The sequence below is a fragment of the Leucopleurus acutus genome (genome assembly GCF_964270905.1).
Source record: "Leucopleurus acutus genome assembly, chromosome: 1".
Taxonomy (NCBI): domain Eukaryota; kingdom Metazoa; phylum Chordata; class Mammalia; order Artiodactyla; family Delphinidae; genus Leucopleurus; species Leucopleurus acutus.
In genome coordinates, this window is record NC_139142.1 from 77,435,321 (window position 1) to 77,451,765 (window position 16,445).

The 16,445-nt window shown below is 40.4% G+C and overlaps 1 protein-coding gene across 3 annotated transcripts in view; it reads left to right on the forward strand.

Annotated features, from left to right (window-relative positions):
- FMN1 (formin 1) overlaps nucleotides 1–16,445 on the forward strand; it is a gene marked incomplete at both ends in the record, with an annotated part of 398,825 nt that overhangs the window by 213,960 nt on the left and 168,420 nt on the right. For all 3 annotated transcript variants that reach the window (XM_082842082.1, XM_082842083.1, XM_082842084.1), the window contains one exon: nucleotides 12,573–12,660. In XM_082842082.1, coding sequence (XP_082698208.1) covers nucleotides 12,573–12,660 — 88 coding nt within the window. The remainder of the gene's footprint in view (nucleotides 1–12,572; nucleotides 12,661–16,445) is intronic.

Consider the following 16,445-nt stretch of genomic DNA (forward strand, 5'->3'; position numbering starts at 1 on the left):
GTTCCCTGATATATACCATATCTCATCCCCAGAAGATAGCGCTCTCTAATCCAGCCAAAATTCAGACTCCATACTGATGTATATTTGTGATGTGGAGGAATCCAAAGGGTAGTATCAGCTCAGTCACCCAAGCTTAAAGCCCTTAGGATAGGTGCATCAATTTTCTACGTCTCCACCGTAGGATTCTACCTGCTTTTCAACCTAGTCCATGAGAATGTCTTCAAGATAAATGCAGCAGTCATTAGGAAAGTACCTTGGTCCGTTTGGAAGCTAGTGCCTTAGAAATGCAAAGGATTACTGTTAAGGAGGCAAGCTGACTTGTCATCAGTAGCACGTGTGCTCTGTGCCAGCCTCCAAATGTCTGTAGTTTTGCCAAGTAGTGGAATTTGGTGAGTGTTGATATGAAGCATAAGCAAAAGATACGGCCAGTCTGAAGGCACAAAAATAGAAAGAGTGTTTTTCAGAGTTTTGCTTTGCAGAGTCAGATTGTCTCCTTTCTGTGTATTCTCCACTGTGTTGTTTGATCTCCCTGGGAGAGGCAAGCCATGTGCTCATTTGTTCTCTATAGTCGAAAGCGCCCTGCCCCGGGGAGATTTGATACATATCATTGTCTCGAAAGTAAATATCTACCCATGTATGTAGATCCTTCATTTATTTGTTTTTGGTGGAGGAAGGGAAAGGCAGCAAATTTCACATGTACTTAATGTGCCTGAAGTGACCGAAAGATGTTCATTGGTGATAACGCATGAGGCTGTATGTCACTAGACATGGGGCCTGTCCTCCAGGCTCTGTGATAAAACCGACTTCACTGGAGATGGAAATCCCGCGACTGAAACTGAGAAAGTTCAAATGTGTGGACTAAGCTGAAGAACAGGATACCCACCTGATCTGCATTAGGTTTCAACGCGTTTGGTGTTTAGCTAAGGTGTAAGTGTGGAAATGACTCCTCGTTTTCAGGCAGGGAGGGCTCCCTGGAAGAAGAAGGCTTCTGTGATCCTCTTTATTTTGTAGCTGTGCCGAACTCACTTGGCCAAGCGTGCTTCCAGCATTCGTGGCCTATCCAGACCATTTATTTTTATTTTTATTTTTATTTCTGGCCACGTCTGCCAAGCTCAGGCAGAAAGCTAAAGATATATATGGATTTTATGAAGATGTGAAGATCCCACTGGACCTGGCAGGAATTCTTTCTTGGTCTGTCTGGCAAGACTTTTCTAGTTGAGCAGTCAGGGTGTGGTTTTTCCACTGAAGCAAATCTGTCCTCCCATTCCTGTCTTCATTCTTATTCAACGAGGCAGATTTTTCTAAAAGTCCACATACGTAAGAAATAATAATGATTTGGATGCACGGGCTCAAGGTGCAGGTTTAGACAGGGTGGGGCGTGGGCCTGCCTTCCCCTCTCTGGAAGGCATGGCGAGAGGTCCTTAGGCGATGTAATAGTGCGCATGTGTGACAGGCCCTAATCCTGGCATGCGGCGGGGGTCTGGAAAGGCTTTGCCTTAAACTAGGCGTGTCTAATAGGGTTTCACACAACCTGTGAATTTGCCCCTGCACAAGGTCAGCTTGTAGGTCAGTGGAATGCTGCACAAATTGCATTCTCCTCCAGACTGTAATTATGCCTAGGAGAAGGCCATGTGTTGCCCAGTTCAGCTGGCTCCAGATAGGACCAAGGTAAACTGAGGGCTTGCTCATGCTTCTCAAAAACTGGTTTTTAAGGCTTTGATATAAAGCATCTCTTGTTTTTTTCTTTTAAAAAAAAAAGATGGTCTGGAGGTTTATGAAGGAGCTTTGTGTAGAGGATGGTGAGACCAGCCATTGTCTGCCTTCCCTGAGAGCAGAACAAGATTGTTTGAAATGGAAGCATGAGGAATTCCAGTCAGACGTAAAGTGAAAGGCTTCGGTGCCAAAAGCTACTTAATACTAGAAAATGATTTTAAGGGTTATAACGAATCAAGTAATATGCAGCTAAAGACAAAGAAGAATGAAAAACGGGTATGGGGAGCAGTCACAGAGCAGGAATAGGATGAAAAATTTAGGTTGTGTTTACAATTAGCTGAGGTAGGATTGCATTTTATTTGTTTGATGGAAAATGGCTATAAAGATGTGTCTGTTATATGCCTGTAATAATTTCTTAAAGTGTGAGCTTTCTTCTAAAGTAAGGTCCATCCTTAAATATCTGGGCCATTCCAAAGGAAGAGGGTAAGTCAGGCAACATCTGCAGGTTTCTTCAACGCTAACAGCTAAGGGATTCCAAAAGGCACTTAAAGCGGAATACTCAGTAGGTGAGCAAACTTTTGTAAGTACTCTTACTCTCTCATAAATGTTTTCTGAAATATCTTTCTCGAACAGCCTGAAATGGGCATTTTATTCCCCGGACCCACTTGGAAGGAGGTCACATTGAGAGCTTCAAGGCATAATTCTGCCTACCTGTTCCACATCCACGTGGAAAACCATGAATTTGACATTCACATTATGAAGCTATGGACTCATACAGTCAGGAATCCTACCGATATCCAACAGTCAAATGTGGAGGACTGGCCTGAGGGTCTGCAGTGTGATAGCCCCTCCTGCGGGCTGGTCGTAATGCCTAACGCAGAACCTTCACCCCCAGCGGCCCCAGTGACCACGTGGCATGGAAGGAGCCCTTTCTGCGTGGGTAAGGGGAGCTTAGGTTACAGTGTTGGTTGCAGGTCCTGGTCTGTAGAGCTTCTCATCTCTCAACTCTCCCTCGTGGAGAGGTTTTCTAGAGGTGAGACCTGGACTTTCGTTTCAGGAAAAAGGCACTGAGTGTAACGCTTCTGGAAATGCTTTCAGGTTACCCAAAGGAAGACTCTGCCGGAAACAGCCATTTCACTTCAAATCCCCACTTTCAATGAGTCCTGGCATTTTTTAGGTATCATATACCTAAGAACAATTAGAAACTCTTCATGTTAGCCGATCCCTGTAAATAGCTCCCTTATGTCAGACTTATTTATGTGAGTTTCTCTCATATAAATAAACCGGTCTTTGAACTCCCATTGAACAAGGATGTATATATATGTGCATATATATACATACGTGTATGTGTTTGTGTGTGTGTATATATATATGTTATTTTTAATCTTTATAGCCCTGCAGTGCACAACATCGGAGTTTGCATATTGTGAGTGTTGCTGAATTGGACTGACTGTGTCTCAGCATTGGTGTGGGATGATGGTCAGGGCAGGCCTAGAAATAGAAGGCTGGCCTCCTGATTTTTCTCTTGATGACCAGTCACCAGGTGATGATGCCTGTCACTTTCCATAGCTGGTCAAGGGAATATGACAGCTCAGAAGGCTCGAGCTAAAAGCTAGAGGGCAGGACCGTTGTATTTATGGCTCTGGTTCTTAGTTTTATTTGTATTTCTACTTAGATTGTTAACATTGCTGGGAACCTTTGACTTGGGCCAGACAACTTTAAAAATTTGTTAAAATAACACAGGATAGGGCTTCCCTGGTGGCGCAGTGGTTGAGAGTCCGCCTGCCGATGCAGGGGACGCGGGTTCGTGCCCCGGTCCGGGAAGATCCCACATGCCGCGGAGCGGCTGGGCCCGTGAGCCATGGCCCCTGAGCCTGCGCGTCCGGAGCCTGTGCTCCGCAACGGGAGAGGCCACAACAGTGAGAGGCCCGCGTACCACAAAACAAAAACAAAAACACAGGATAATAACAACCAGAATGCTTAAAGAATGGTTTGATGCTGACTAATTAAATTTTTAGTTAATAAATGATTTGAGATGTTATGTATCATAACATTTTTTTTGTATTTAAAGTCCTGTGGTTATTTTTTAAATGTATTCAATAGAAAAGTTCCCGCTATAAAAAAGGCAGGCTATTAAATATCTGACAGCCTCAGGCAATTTAGGATTCTAAAAGTTTTCCAGATAATCATTACGATCTTCGTTCGCCAGTCTTCACTGTTCAGTAGTGCAAATAGGGAAGGTATAGTTGATTGTGATTGCTTTCAAGCCCATGATATTTTAGAGAAGCTAGTGAATTGGGAAGAATACCCAAGATTAGTTTATCTTCCTCGCATATTTTCTTTCTCTTCAGAGAGGAATTTTGAAGTTGACTTTATCTGTCTAGAAGTTGGCTTAGCAAGACTGAGCGTGGTACAATAAAAGAGAAACAGGAGGAAATTTCAGTTAGTGGAGGGTTCTCCATAAATTGCATCTGGTTATTTGAAACTTGGCCGTGATTCCAAAAGAGAATATTTTAAAAGCAGTGTAGTAATTATTGGTTGATGACTAACTGAACGTCTTAAAGAAAAACAAACAAAAAAACCCTTTTTCTGCCCTCTTTCTTTTCCTTGTTTGTTATCTCCATCAGTTTTCTCAATCTTGTCTTTTTTCCTCTGTGTTTTCTTCCTACCCACTCTGCTGTGAAGGTAAATGCCTCAGATAATAGGTGAAAATCTGGGTAGGGAGGAATGACATTTGATCACAAATATCAGAAAAGAGAATTGGGTTAGAACGAAGTGTGCTTCTAGTTCTGTGCCCCTTGCTTTAATGCCCTAGCAGTGAGGTGACTGCACTGACTTTACAGGACTCCTGAGCCTATAGTCTTGTTACCTTTCTGGAAATCCACAGGGGGCCACTAAAGGAATAAAAGTTCACAATATCATGGTGTTCACTGCCCCCAATTCACAGCTCTCCATTTGGATTGGCTCGTGTGCAGAGGCGCATAAAACCTTAGTAGGGGCGCCGTAAAAGGAAGTTCCCTTCCCCCTTCCTCCCTTAGAAAATGCCTCTTAGCCACAGCAATCTCTGTGTAAGTCTCTCTTCCTGCTGTTCAGCTATGTCATTATTTAAATTTCTTTGCGTTGAACCAGCCCAATAGATAGTCATTGGAAAACAGCAAAAAGGATACAAAGACAGTTCACAAGAACACGTGACCAGTAATCAGATGGTTAGCCTTACTGTTAAATCATTAAAAATGCCAAACAGTGAAAAAACATTTTACCTATCATATTGGCCAACATTTTGAAAATTGATAATACTCAGAGTGGGTGAGGGAACAGGAAAACTGTGACTCTCAAGTACTTGGCAGCAGTATAAATTGATGACGCCTGTTAGAAACAATTTGACAATATTTATCAGAATGTAAAATGGGCATGCTCTTTGAACCATATCTATAAGTCTATCCTATAGAAATACAACCTCAAGTGACCTCAGGAATGATCTGAATATATACTGAAGTCTTGGACGGGACTTTTTAGCTGACTGAACTCCCACTGAGTCTGTTTATTAAGTCTAATGTGTTGTTTTCCTCCGTGTTTTGTTTTGTTTTTGTTTTTGTTTTTTTTAGCCACTTTGCATATTGGACTTAAGAATATTTTAAAATAGGTATTCTACTCTTTGTGGGCTTTTTAATCCCTCTTTTACTTCTGATTCTTTTTCTTGTAATTTGTTTGCTAGTGTCCTCCACTTCCTAAGTTAGAAGTTTTACACGCTACAGGCACCCTCGTTCTGTTGTGCTTTGCAGATACTGCAGTTTTTACAAATTGAAGGTCTGTGGCAACCCTGTGTCGAGCAAGTCTATTGGTGCCATTTTCCCCAACAGTATTGCTCGTTTCATGTCCAATTTTGGTAATTCTCACAATATTTCAAACTTTTTCATTATTATTATATTCGTCATGGTGATCTGCGACCAGTGATCTTTGATGTAACTACTGTCATTGTTTGGGGACACCATAACCACGCCCATATAAGATGGGGAACTGAATCAATGTTGGGTGTGTTCTGACTGCTCCGCCAACCAGCCATTCCCCCATCTCTCTCCCTCTCCTCAGACCTCCCTCTTCCCTAAGACTCAACAATATTGAACTTAGGCCAATTAAGAACCCCACAGTGTCCTCTAAGTGTTCAAGTGAAAGGAAGATTCACCCATCTCTCACCTTAAATCAGGAGCTAGAAATGATTAAGCTTACTGAGGAAGGCATGTCGAAAGCCGAGATATGCCCGAAGCTAAGGCCTTTTGCGCCAGTTAGCCAAGTTGCGAATGCAAAGGAAAAATTTTTGGAGGAAATTAAGAGTGCTATTCCAGTGAACACACAGATGATAAGAGAGTGAAACGGTGAAAGTTTTAGTGGTCTAGCTAGATCAAATCAGCTGCAGCATTCCCTGAAGCCAAAGCCTAATCCAGAGCAAGGCCCTACCTCTCATCAATTCTATGAAGGCTGAGAGAGGTGGGAACGCTGCAGAAGAAGAGTTTGAAGCTGGCAGGGGTTGGTTCATGAAGGTTAAGGAAAGAAGCCATCTCTATAAAGTAAAAGTGCAAGGTGAAGTAGCAGGTTATCCAGAAGATCTAGCTAAGATGATTCATAAGGGTGGCTACACTAAACAGATTGCTAGTGTAGCTGAAACAGCCTTCTGTTGGAAGAAGGTCCCATCTAGGACTTTCATAGCTCGAGAAGGAGAAGTCAAAGCCTGGCTTCAAAGCTTCAAAGGACAGGCTGACTCTCTTGTTAGGGACTAATGCATCTGGTGACTTGAAGTTGAAGCCAGTACTTATTCACCATTCCAGAAATCCTAGGGCCCTTAAGAATTGTGCTAATTCTACTCTTCCTGTGCTCTATAAATGGAACAACAAAGCCTGGATCACAGCACATCTGTTTACAACATGGTTAACTGAATATCTTAAGCCCACGTTTGGGACCTACTGCTCAGGAAAAAGATTCCTTTCAAAATATTACTGCTCATGGACAGTGCACCTGGTCACCCAAGAGCTCCGATGGAAATGTACAATGAGATTCATGTTGTTTTCAGGCCTGCTGACACAACATCCATTCTGCAACCCATGCATCAAGGAGTAATGTTGACTTTCAAGTCTTACTCTTTAGGGAATACATTTTGTAAGGCTATAGCTGCCATAGATAGTGATTCCTCTGATGGAAATGGGAAAAGTCAATTGAAAACCTTCTGGAAAGGATTCACCGTTCTAGATGCTATTAAGAACATTGGTGACTCATGCTAAGAGGTCAAAATATCAACGTGAGCAGGAGTTTGTAAGAAGTTGATTTCAACCCTCATGGATGACTTTGAGGAGATCACTGCAGATGTGGTGGAAATTGCAGGAGAACTAGAATTAGAAATGGAGCCTGAAGAGGTGACTGAATTGCTGCAATCTCATGATAAAACTTGAACAGATGAGGAGTTGCTTCTCCTGGATGAGCAAAGAAAGTGGTTTCTTGAGATGGAGTCTACTCCTGGTGAAGATGCTGTGAAGACTGTTGAAATGACAACAAAGGATTTACAGTATGACACAGACTTAGTTGCCAAAGTAGCAGCGTGGTGTGAGAGGATTGACTCCAATTTTGAAAGAAGTTCTACTCTGGGTAAAGTGCTATCAGACAGCACTGCCGGCTGCAGAGAAGTTGTCTGTGAAAGGAAGAGTCAATGGATGTGGCAGACTTCATTCCTGTCTTATTTTAAGGAATTGCCACAGCCACCCCAATCTTCAGCAGCCACCACCATGACCGGTCAGAAGCCATCAACACTGAGGCAAGACCCTCCACCAACAAAAAGATTACCACCTGCTGAAGGGCTCAAGTGATAGCAGTTTTTAGTAATAAACTATTTTTAATTAAGGTATATACATTGCTTTTATAGACATAATACTCTTGCACATTTATTAGACTACAGCGTAGTGTAAACATAATTTTTATATGCACTGGGAAGCAAAAAATCTGTGTGACTCACTTTATTGTGATATTCACTTTATTGCAGTGATCTGGGACGAAACCTGCAGTATCTCCGAGGTATGCCTGTTGTACAGTGTGCAAAACAGGATGGTACTGGTATAAAGACAGACACAGACCAACAGAACAGAGGAGAGAGCTCAGAAATAAACCCACATGAATGTGGTCAAATGATCATCAACAAGAGTGCCAAGACTACAAAATGGGGAGAGGATAGTCTCTTCAACAAATGGTGCAGGGAAAACTGGATATCCAAATGCAAAAGAATGAAATCGGCCGGTTATCTTTCAGCATAAACAAAAATCAATTCAAAATAGAATCAAGACTTAAATGTAAGATCTGAACGTGTAAAATTCCTGTGAGAAAACACGAGAAAAGCTTCATAACATTGGTCTTGCTGGTTATTTCCTGGAAATGACACCAAACCACAGGCAACAAAAGCAAAAATAGACGAGTGGAACTATATCAAATTAAGAAGCATCTACACAGCAAAAGAAACAGTCAACAGAATGAAAAGGATGTATATGGAATGGGAGAGAATATTTGCAAACCGTATGTCTGATAAAGGGTTAATATCTCCAAATATGTAAGAAACTCCTACAACTCAGTTTTTATAAACCTGATTTAAAAATGGGCAAGGAAAAAAAAATGGGCAAGGACATGTATAGACATTTCTCCAAAGAAGACCTACAAATGGCCAACAGGTATATGAAAGGATGTTCAACATCACTAACATCAGGGAAATGCAAATCAAAACCACACCTAGCAGGATGGCTGTTATCAAAAACAAAAATGTAATAAGTGTTGGTAAAGATGCTGAGAAATTAGAAAAATAGAACTACCACATTGTCCAGCAACCCACTTCTAGGTATTTATCCAAAAGAATTGAAAACAAGATCTCAAAGAGATATTTGCACTCCCCTGTTCACTGCAGCATTATTCACAGTAGCTAAGAAGTAGAAATAAGCTAAATGTTCATTGATGGATATATTTTTATATACGCACACACATACAATACGCACATATATATACACACACAATGGAATACATATATACGCATATGTATATGCACACATATATATATATATATACACACACACACACAAACACAATGGAATGTTATTCAGCCTTAGGAAGGAGATTCTATCACATGCTACAACATGTATGAACCTCGAAGATGTTATTCTGAGTGAAATCGGCCAGTCACAAAAGGACAAACACTTCATGATTCTGTTTACTTGAGGTATCTAAAGCAGTCAAACTTGTAGAAGCAGAAAGCTGTCCAGGGGCTAGGGGGAGAAGGAAATGGAGTACAGCTGTTCAAGGGGTCTAGAGTGTCCATCATGTAGCATGAAAAACTTGTAGACGTCTGCTGTACAACAGTGTGCATATAGTTGACAGTGATGCACTGTACATTTAAAATGTTGTTAATATGGTAGATTTCATGTTTTCCTCTCTCTCTCTCTCTCTCTCTCTCTCTCTCTCTCTCTCTCTCTCTCTCTCTTTTTTACTGTAGTAAAATTAAAAAACTAAACCTTTCAGTCATGAAAACAAAAGAAACGACGAGGGCTTAGGGCATATATCCATTCCGTGTCCATTGTGTTCCTACCATTTTAGCTGGTTTTGAGAAACCTGGTGTTATTCCACAATTGAAGAGAGACTCTTTTTAAAGGTCTAGTTAGAGGTAGACAGAGAATTTGACACAAATAGGGAAGAGAATACAAATGCTCTGACTTGAGCACTGCCTACCCCCTTTTTAGGAAGTAGCACCGCATTTCAGGAAACTCTTAAGGTTTCAGTCCAGCCGAAGGTAACAGACACTTTCTTTCCAAACGCTTGCCGTGCCAGGTTATTAAACAGAATTGCAAGGATGGTAACATCCGTTCCGCAGGGCAGCCTGGTTGAACAATGAAGTGGGGATGGATTTGCTTGTTTTTATTTTTTTAATTTTTATTTTAAATTGGAGTAGAGTTGATTTACAATATTGTGTTAGTATCAGGTGTACAGCAAAGTGATTCAGTTATACACACACATATATCCATTCTTTGTCAGACTCTTTTCCCATATAGGTTATTACGGAATAGTGAGTAGAGGTCCCTGTTCTATACAGTAGGTCCCTGTTGGTTATCTATTTTATATATAGTAGTGTGTATATGTTAATCCCAAGCTCCTAATTTATCCCTCCCCCCAACCTTTCCCCTTTGGTGACCGTAAGTTTGTTTCCGAAGTCTGTGAGTCCGTGTCTGTTTTGTAAATAAGTTCATTTGTATCATTTTAGATTCTACATGTAAGCGATATATGTTGTCTTTCTCTGTCTGACTTACTTCACTTAGTATGGTAATTAATCTCTAGGTCCATCCATGTTGCTGCAAATGGTAGAGTTTCATTCTTTTTTATGGCTGAGTAATATTCCATTGTGTATATGTACCACATCTTCTTCATCCATTCCTCTGTCAGTGGACACTTAGGTTGCTTCCATGTCTTGGCTACTGTGAATAGTGCTGCAGTGAACATTGGGGTGTATGTATCTCTTCGAGGTATGGTTTTCTCCAGATATATGCCCAGGAGTGGGGTTGCTGGGCCATATGGTAGTTCTATTTTTAGTTGTTTTTTTTTTAAGAACCCTCCATACTGTTCTCTATAGTGGCTGTACCAATTCACATTCCTACCAGCAGTGTAAGAGGGTTCCCTTTTCTCCACACCTTGTCCAGCATTTACTGTTTGTACACTTTTTGGTGATGGCTACTTGCTTTTATCCAATGACAGACAGAACCTCAATCTCAATTTCAGTCCCTCCCTCTCTCTCTGTTCTCTTGTGGTTACTCTCTTGCTTTCTTTTAATTAGCTGTTAGAAAACCTTGAATTTGAACCTTGTTTTTCCCGTAGGTAGAATGTGTTACCCAGGGTTTTCAGAACCCTAACTGGATAGCATGGTGAATATTGGTTTGAAGACATTTTTGCAACCCAGTTGTCCTCTTGTCATAAATTTGATTCCTGTGCCTGTCTCCTTGACATTGATGTGTATGCCACGACCAAGCTTGTATCTCAGTCACTAGCTTGGTCTTTTAAGGATAAATCTAGTCAATTCCCAAAGCTTTTCTTATTTTGAATTTGCTTTGCAGTTAGTTCAAGTCATGGTTTTATTCGCCTTTTTAGTTCTTCTCAGCGATTTTAAATCATTAAAGTCTACAAAATTTATGACGTCAAGGGCATGAGTCCAGAGCAGTGCCAGGCATGTAACAGATGCACAGCAGATATTTGTTAATGAATGAATGCATGTCTGAATATTTACACGAAGCTTCGGTAGGTTTTTCTTAATTTTGTATTGGACTTTAAAAATCGTTTCACTTTAAATTTGTGTTCTCTAAGAAAAAGCTAGAAATTGCATCTTTTAAGAAGATATTTGATATACATAATATCTTGTTCCTTTGCATTCGTGTAAAAAATAAATAAAAGTACCAAGTACCTCCTTTATTTCTTCTAAAAACTGCAATTCTGTATCCTCCAAGAATCTGTCCTTAAGGCTAATGTTGAAATGATTAAACACATTAGGCTGAAAATCAGATTTTCCTTTTATCTTGATGAAAGCTTAGTGTTTACTGTACTTTCGGCCTAACAGTAAGATAAGAGTAGCCATGCTGAGCAGAGAAAGATAAAGGGCTGGCGATCATTGGTTCAGCATCAATCAATAGGTAATTAGACAGTTGGACAGATAGACAGTCTTGGTTGGAGCAAGCTCCCGTTATCCCTTATTGTTCAACCAGCAAGCAACTCAGCTAGTTAGTATCAATATAAATGTAGGTGTTACTGTTTAATCTTCACTACATTTTTGGTAAGTTTGTGTATACATAGGTGGGAGAGGAAGCATAGCTCTTTAGTTTGTATTTTACCCAGAAAAGTGCATTAAAAACATCAGGTTTGGTGATGTTCTGTGCGTATTTCCTATTGATTTTTGTAGCCCTGCCACAGGAGAGAAAAAAAAGGTAAATTTTTTTCTCCTAGTGGCCACCGTGCAATACATTCTTTGGGGCTGATTTGGTTTAGAGAGAGACAAAACTGCCATGAGCTCTCCGTGGAATATTCATAGGGGTTGAAATTATTGGCAGTGAGGTATTTGGAGTTTCTAAAAGGATTATAAAAGTTTCTGTATACATACATTATTATAAAAGACCACTTCTAAATAATTTCAAATTAAATCTGTATGTACAAAATATTATTTATATTAATCATAGCACAAATACAAAGCAACCTAACCCTCCTGACTAGAGCAATTTTATTTAAATAATAAGTCTGTGTCAGGAACTGTTTTAGGTGCTTTACCTATATTATGCCATTTAATTTCTAGAATAAATGTACAAACTAAGTACAGTCAGCCCTACTTCACGAAAAAGTTGAATTCCTAGAGGTTAAGTCGCTTTTCCGAGGCCATATCACTGGTAAACAGCGGAGTCGAGATCTCAATGATATTTCCCCTAAACCACTCAGCAGATGATCCTGCACTATAGCCAGGGAGGCTGGAGGCTGTGAAGTGTCTTACGAAGTCCAACGTGGAAACAGGCCAAGGATAAGTGGAAAAGTTGGATAAAAACTTGTACATGTGTTGCAATTACAACTTAGTTAAGATGTGTTTGAATAAAAAAGATTTGAGTGCTCGTATTAGATTGGTGGAATTTGGGGTGGTGTTTTTCCTTTATTTTCTAAAATATCTATACTTGTGGATAAGTTATATTCAAATTAAAGTATTAAAATAGAGTGACTGTAGCATCAGTTTAGTTTACCAGACTGTCTAAAACCATGAAGGTTTTTGGTATGCTTCTGAAAGATTGGTGGTTTGAGCTTGTGTTAATTTTTTAAAATTCCAGATCATCAAGTTATTGGATGGAAAACGATCTCAAACTGTGGGAATCTTGATATCTAGTTTGCATTTAGAAATGAAGGATATCCAGCAGGGTAAGTCTTCTTCATCATTTTTTTCCAACTTTAAAATTTTCCAGCTTTTATTGTGAAAAATGTCAAACATATACAAAATTAGAATGCCACGGTGAATCCCTGTACCGAGCTACAGAACCATTAATCCACTCTTGTTTTATCTAAAGCACCCTCCTTCCATTAGATTACTATGAAGCAACTCTCAGACATTTTATAATTCATCCTTTAAAATGGTAACACACCACGAAAAGATATGGATACTTGAAGCGTAACTCCAGTGCCATCAGCATGCATTTAAAAACATTTGCAATAATTTCTCAATGTCATCAAGTACGTAGTTCTAATATCACTGATTGTCTGTAAATTCGTCCATTCATTTACAGTTAGTTTGAATGAGGACCCAGACAGATTTCACGCATTGCCTTAGATGTGTCCGTCTCTCAGGGGTTTCTTTTTCTTTTTTTTTTTTTTTGGCTGCGTTGGGTCTTTGTTGCTGCGCACCGACTTTTCTCTAGTTGCGGTGAGTGGGGGCTCCTCTTCGTTGAGGTGCGTGAGCTTCTCATTGTGGTGGCTTCTCTTGTTTCGGAGCATGGGCTCTAGGCACGCGGGCTTCAGTAGTTGCAGCACACGGGCTTCAGTAGTTGCAGCACATGGGCTCAGTAGTTGCAGCACACAGGTCCTAGAGCTCACGGGCTTCAGTAGTTGTGGTGCGTGGGCTCAGTAGTTGCAGCGCACAGGCTCTAGAGCGCAGGCTCAGTAGTTGTGGCACACGGGCTTAGTTGCTCTGCAGCATGTGGGATTTTCCCAGACCAGTGATCGAACCCGTGTCCCCTGCATTGGCAGGCAGATTCTTAACCACTGCACCACCAGGGAAGTCCCCTCTCAGGGGTTTCTTTTGACCTAGAGGTTTCTATCCTCTATTTTTGTTTTTTTTCATAATTATTTTTTTTTGAAGAAGCCAGTTTCTTCAAAAAAGAAGAATATCCTGTGGAATTTCCCACATTTTAGATTTTGCTGTTTGCGTTGCCTGGGTTCTTATTACGTTCTTCTGTCCCCTGTGGTTCCTGCAAACTGTTAGTTTGATCTAGAGAGTTAATCTGAGTGAGGGAAGAGTACTTCACAGATGCTATTGTGTACTCTATCAAGAGGTACATAATATCTGGTGTGTCTCTGTGATGTTGGTGGGCACTAACGATCTTTGCCTAGATACATTATTTCATCAGAAGTTTGCCGAATAATGATCTCCTAATTCCCTCATTTCTTCTTCATTAGCAGGAATGCTTCTATGGAGAAACACTCTCCTTCTTAACTCAGTTATGTCACTGTTCCTTAATCCTCTATTCTTTTTCAAATGACGCGATTTCAACTTGGTTTCCTTTGGCTCAGTTTGAAATAAGACATTTAGAGAGGGAATTTTACTTGTATATATTTTTCTTAGGCCCTAGAAAAGTAAACCCCAAAATCTGATGTTTTTGAAATCCGCGTCTTGCATGAAGACGACGCTCCCCCTTTCTCAGTCATCAGTTAAATGTAAATCTTCATTTTGACATGTCACTGATAATATTTTCTGAGTGGTAATACAATCTCTCCTAGATGGTTTCAGTAGAATTTAGCTTGGGTGTAACAGGAGACACTCTGAAACCACACTTCCTTTCAGGTCTTAGTTGGTGTTGCCTCAAAGTTATTTTATTCTGAGACACAGCAGAAGACCCGTAGGTCCCGAACTGAAAGGCACTTAAGAAACCTTCATACATTATTTTTCCTCTGAAAAAAGCTTTGTTAAGGGCTTAAAATTTTTGCTTTATTACAAACATTTAAAATTCCACATAAAACTAAACATATCCTGAGTCAGATGACAGTCACAGAGTATTCAAATAAGCTTGTCTGTTTTTAATATTTAAGCTTAATAGTAGAACTGAATACCTGAGTGTGAATATTAAACCTCAGACAGTGTTGCACTAGTTGATTTGAGTTTGGGGCAGAGGGTGGCTGGCAAGGTCTACCATCCAAATTAGAAAAGGATTCTTCAGTGGCTTTAGGTATTAGATCTTCTAGAATGGAATTTCTGAAATTCACACAGAAAACTGTGGTGCGGACGCAAATGAAAAATGAAAAAATAAAACCAAAAAAATATCGGCAGGGAAGTTTATAATCTTTTGTCAAGGAGAGTCACTTTTTTGAAGCAATCATTGAAATAGAAAGGAAGTTTTCAGGTATAGTGGCAGAGTCTTGTCCTAAACCACGGTACTGTTTATAAGCCTGGTAAAAATCGAGTATGCTTGGTTTCATCACCGTGACAGGTAGCACTGCGGATATGAGCTTTTACGATGTCAACAGCACCTTGGACTTTATTCATTTCTTTTTAGTCACGTCCTGTTGTAGTACACATCAGATTGCCATACGGATCAGACTCATTCCGGCCATGTGCTATTCCAGTCACCATCTCAGGACTGTAAACCTTCTTCCCATGGCACTCCAACCTTGTTGGGTTGAATGTTCGTGGTGACTTGAATAAGAGATTGGTTCACCGAGACCTTTTCCGATATTCTCCTCTGGACAAGAACGTGTTTATATGAAGTAGACGTGACCTTACATTTTGAGCACTGGAAATGTTGATTGTAGCATCACAGACTTCTAGGGCTCATGGACACCATTTTCATTCTTTCTCTTGCTTCAGGGCATCTCTGTTATCCACCACAGAGTTGGCTCCTAAGTCAAAAAAAATTATCTCCATTTCATGTCTTCATTTAGTAATGCATTCCAGATGAATATAGCAGTATAACTCGAGCTTAATTTCTCTTTAGAATCATTTGACTGACACTGGCATCTGAAGGTCACTTAGGAGCCCAGGCTGTGTCAGGTACATTTCATTCTGAATCCATGTCTGGTCGTGAATGGAATGCACTTGGCCTTGTGTTGTCATCCTGATGGAAGGACTCCCTGTGCTGACCTTGACCTAAACGTTTGTTTTAACGTAAGAGGGGTAGCTGTCGTGAGATCTGACTGGGACAGGCCAGCTGGCGGCCAGTTAAGGTCATACAGCGTGTCACCCATGGTGAGGTGACCACGGTTGGGAGACTGTTCTTCAGCCTTCTGGTCATACATTCACCTTTGTCTGTGTGCAGAGGTAACTTGCACTTTAGTGCAAACTTACACGGAGCTGATGTATAAACCGGAAAGCTAGTATATTCACTCAGAGAAGACGAGAGAATTTTCCATTGTCATGACAAAAATGTTTATCATATCTGCTCACTGTTATGTCCATGTCACTTGTCTCTACTTGGCATTAGATATTTGCTTATGCCCTTTTCCCTTTTGCTGGTCGCCTTGAAAATAGTTTTGGGCGTTTCAGCCCACAGTTACCTCCCACAGATGGATAATCCAGTTTTTACTTGTTCAGCTCTTAAAAAGCAACCTTATTTTCTTCATTTGTAAGGTGGGCACTCCTCTGTTGTCCATTAGACACTGCATATAATGTATATTCAAAGTGGAATTTGGGGGCTCAGTACCTCAAGGTCTTAACTGATAGCAAATAGTAGAGCCAGTGCTTGTTCCTTTATGACATGTAGCATTTCTTTGCTCAGAATTTCTCTGATAATTAAGCATCATTTACCAATAACTGGGCTAATGTATCATGTGTACATGTCATTCAGTAAGTGATTTTTGATTTTAATTTGATTTTAAAGAATAGACTAAACCTTAGACTAGATGAAATCAGAATGTCATGAATTCCATTCCAGTGCATTTGGCCAAAACGTCTTCATCCTTCTTTCCCTCCCTCCCTCCCTATTCCTTCCTTCCCACCC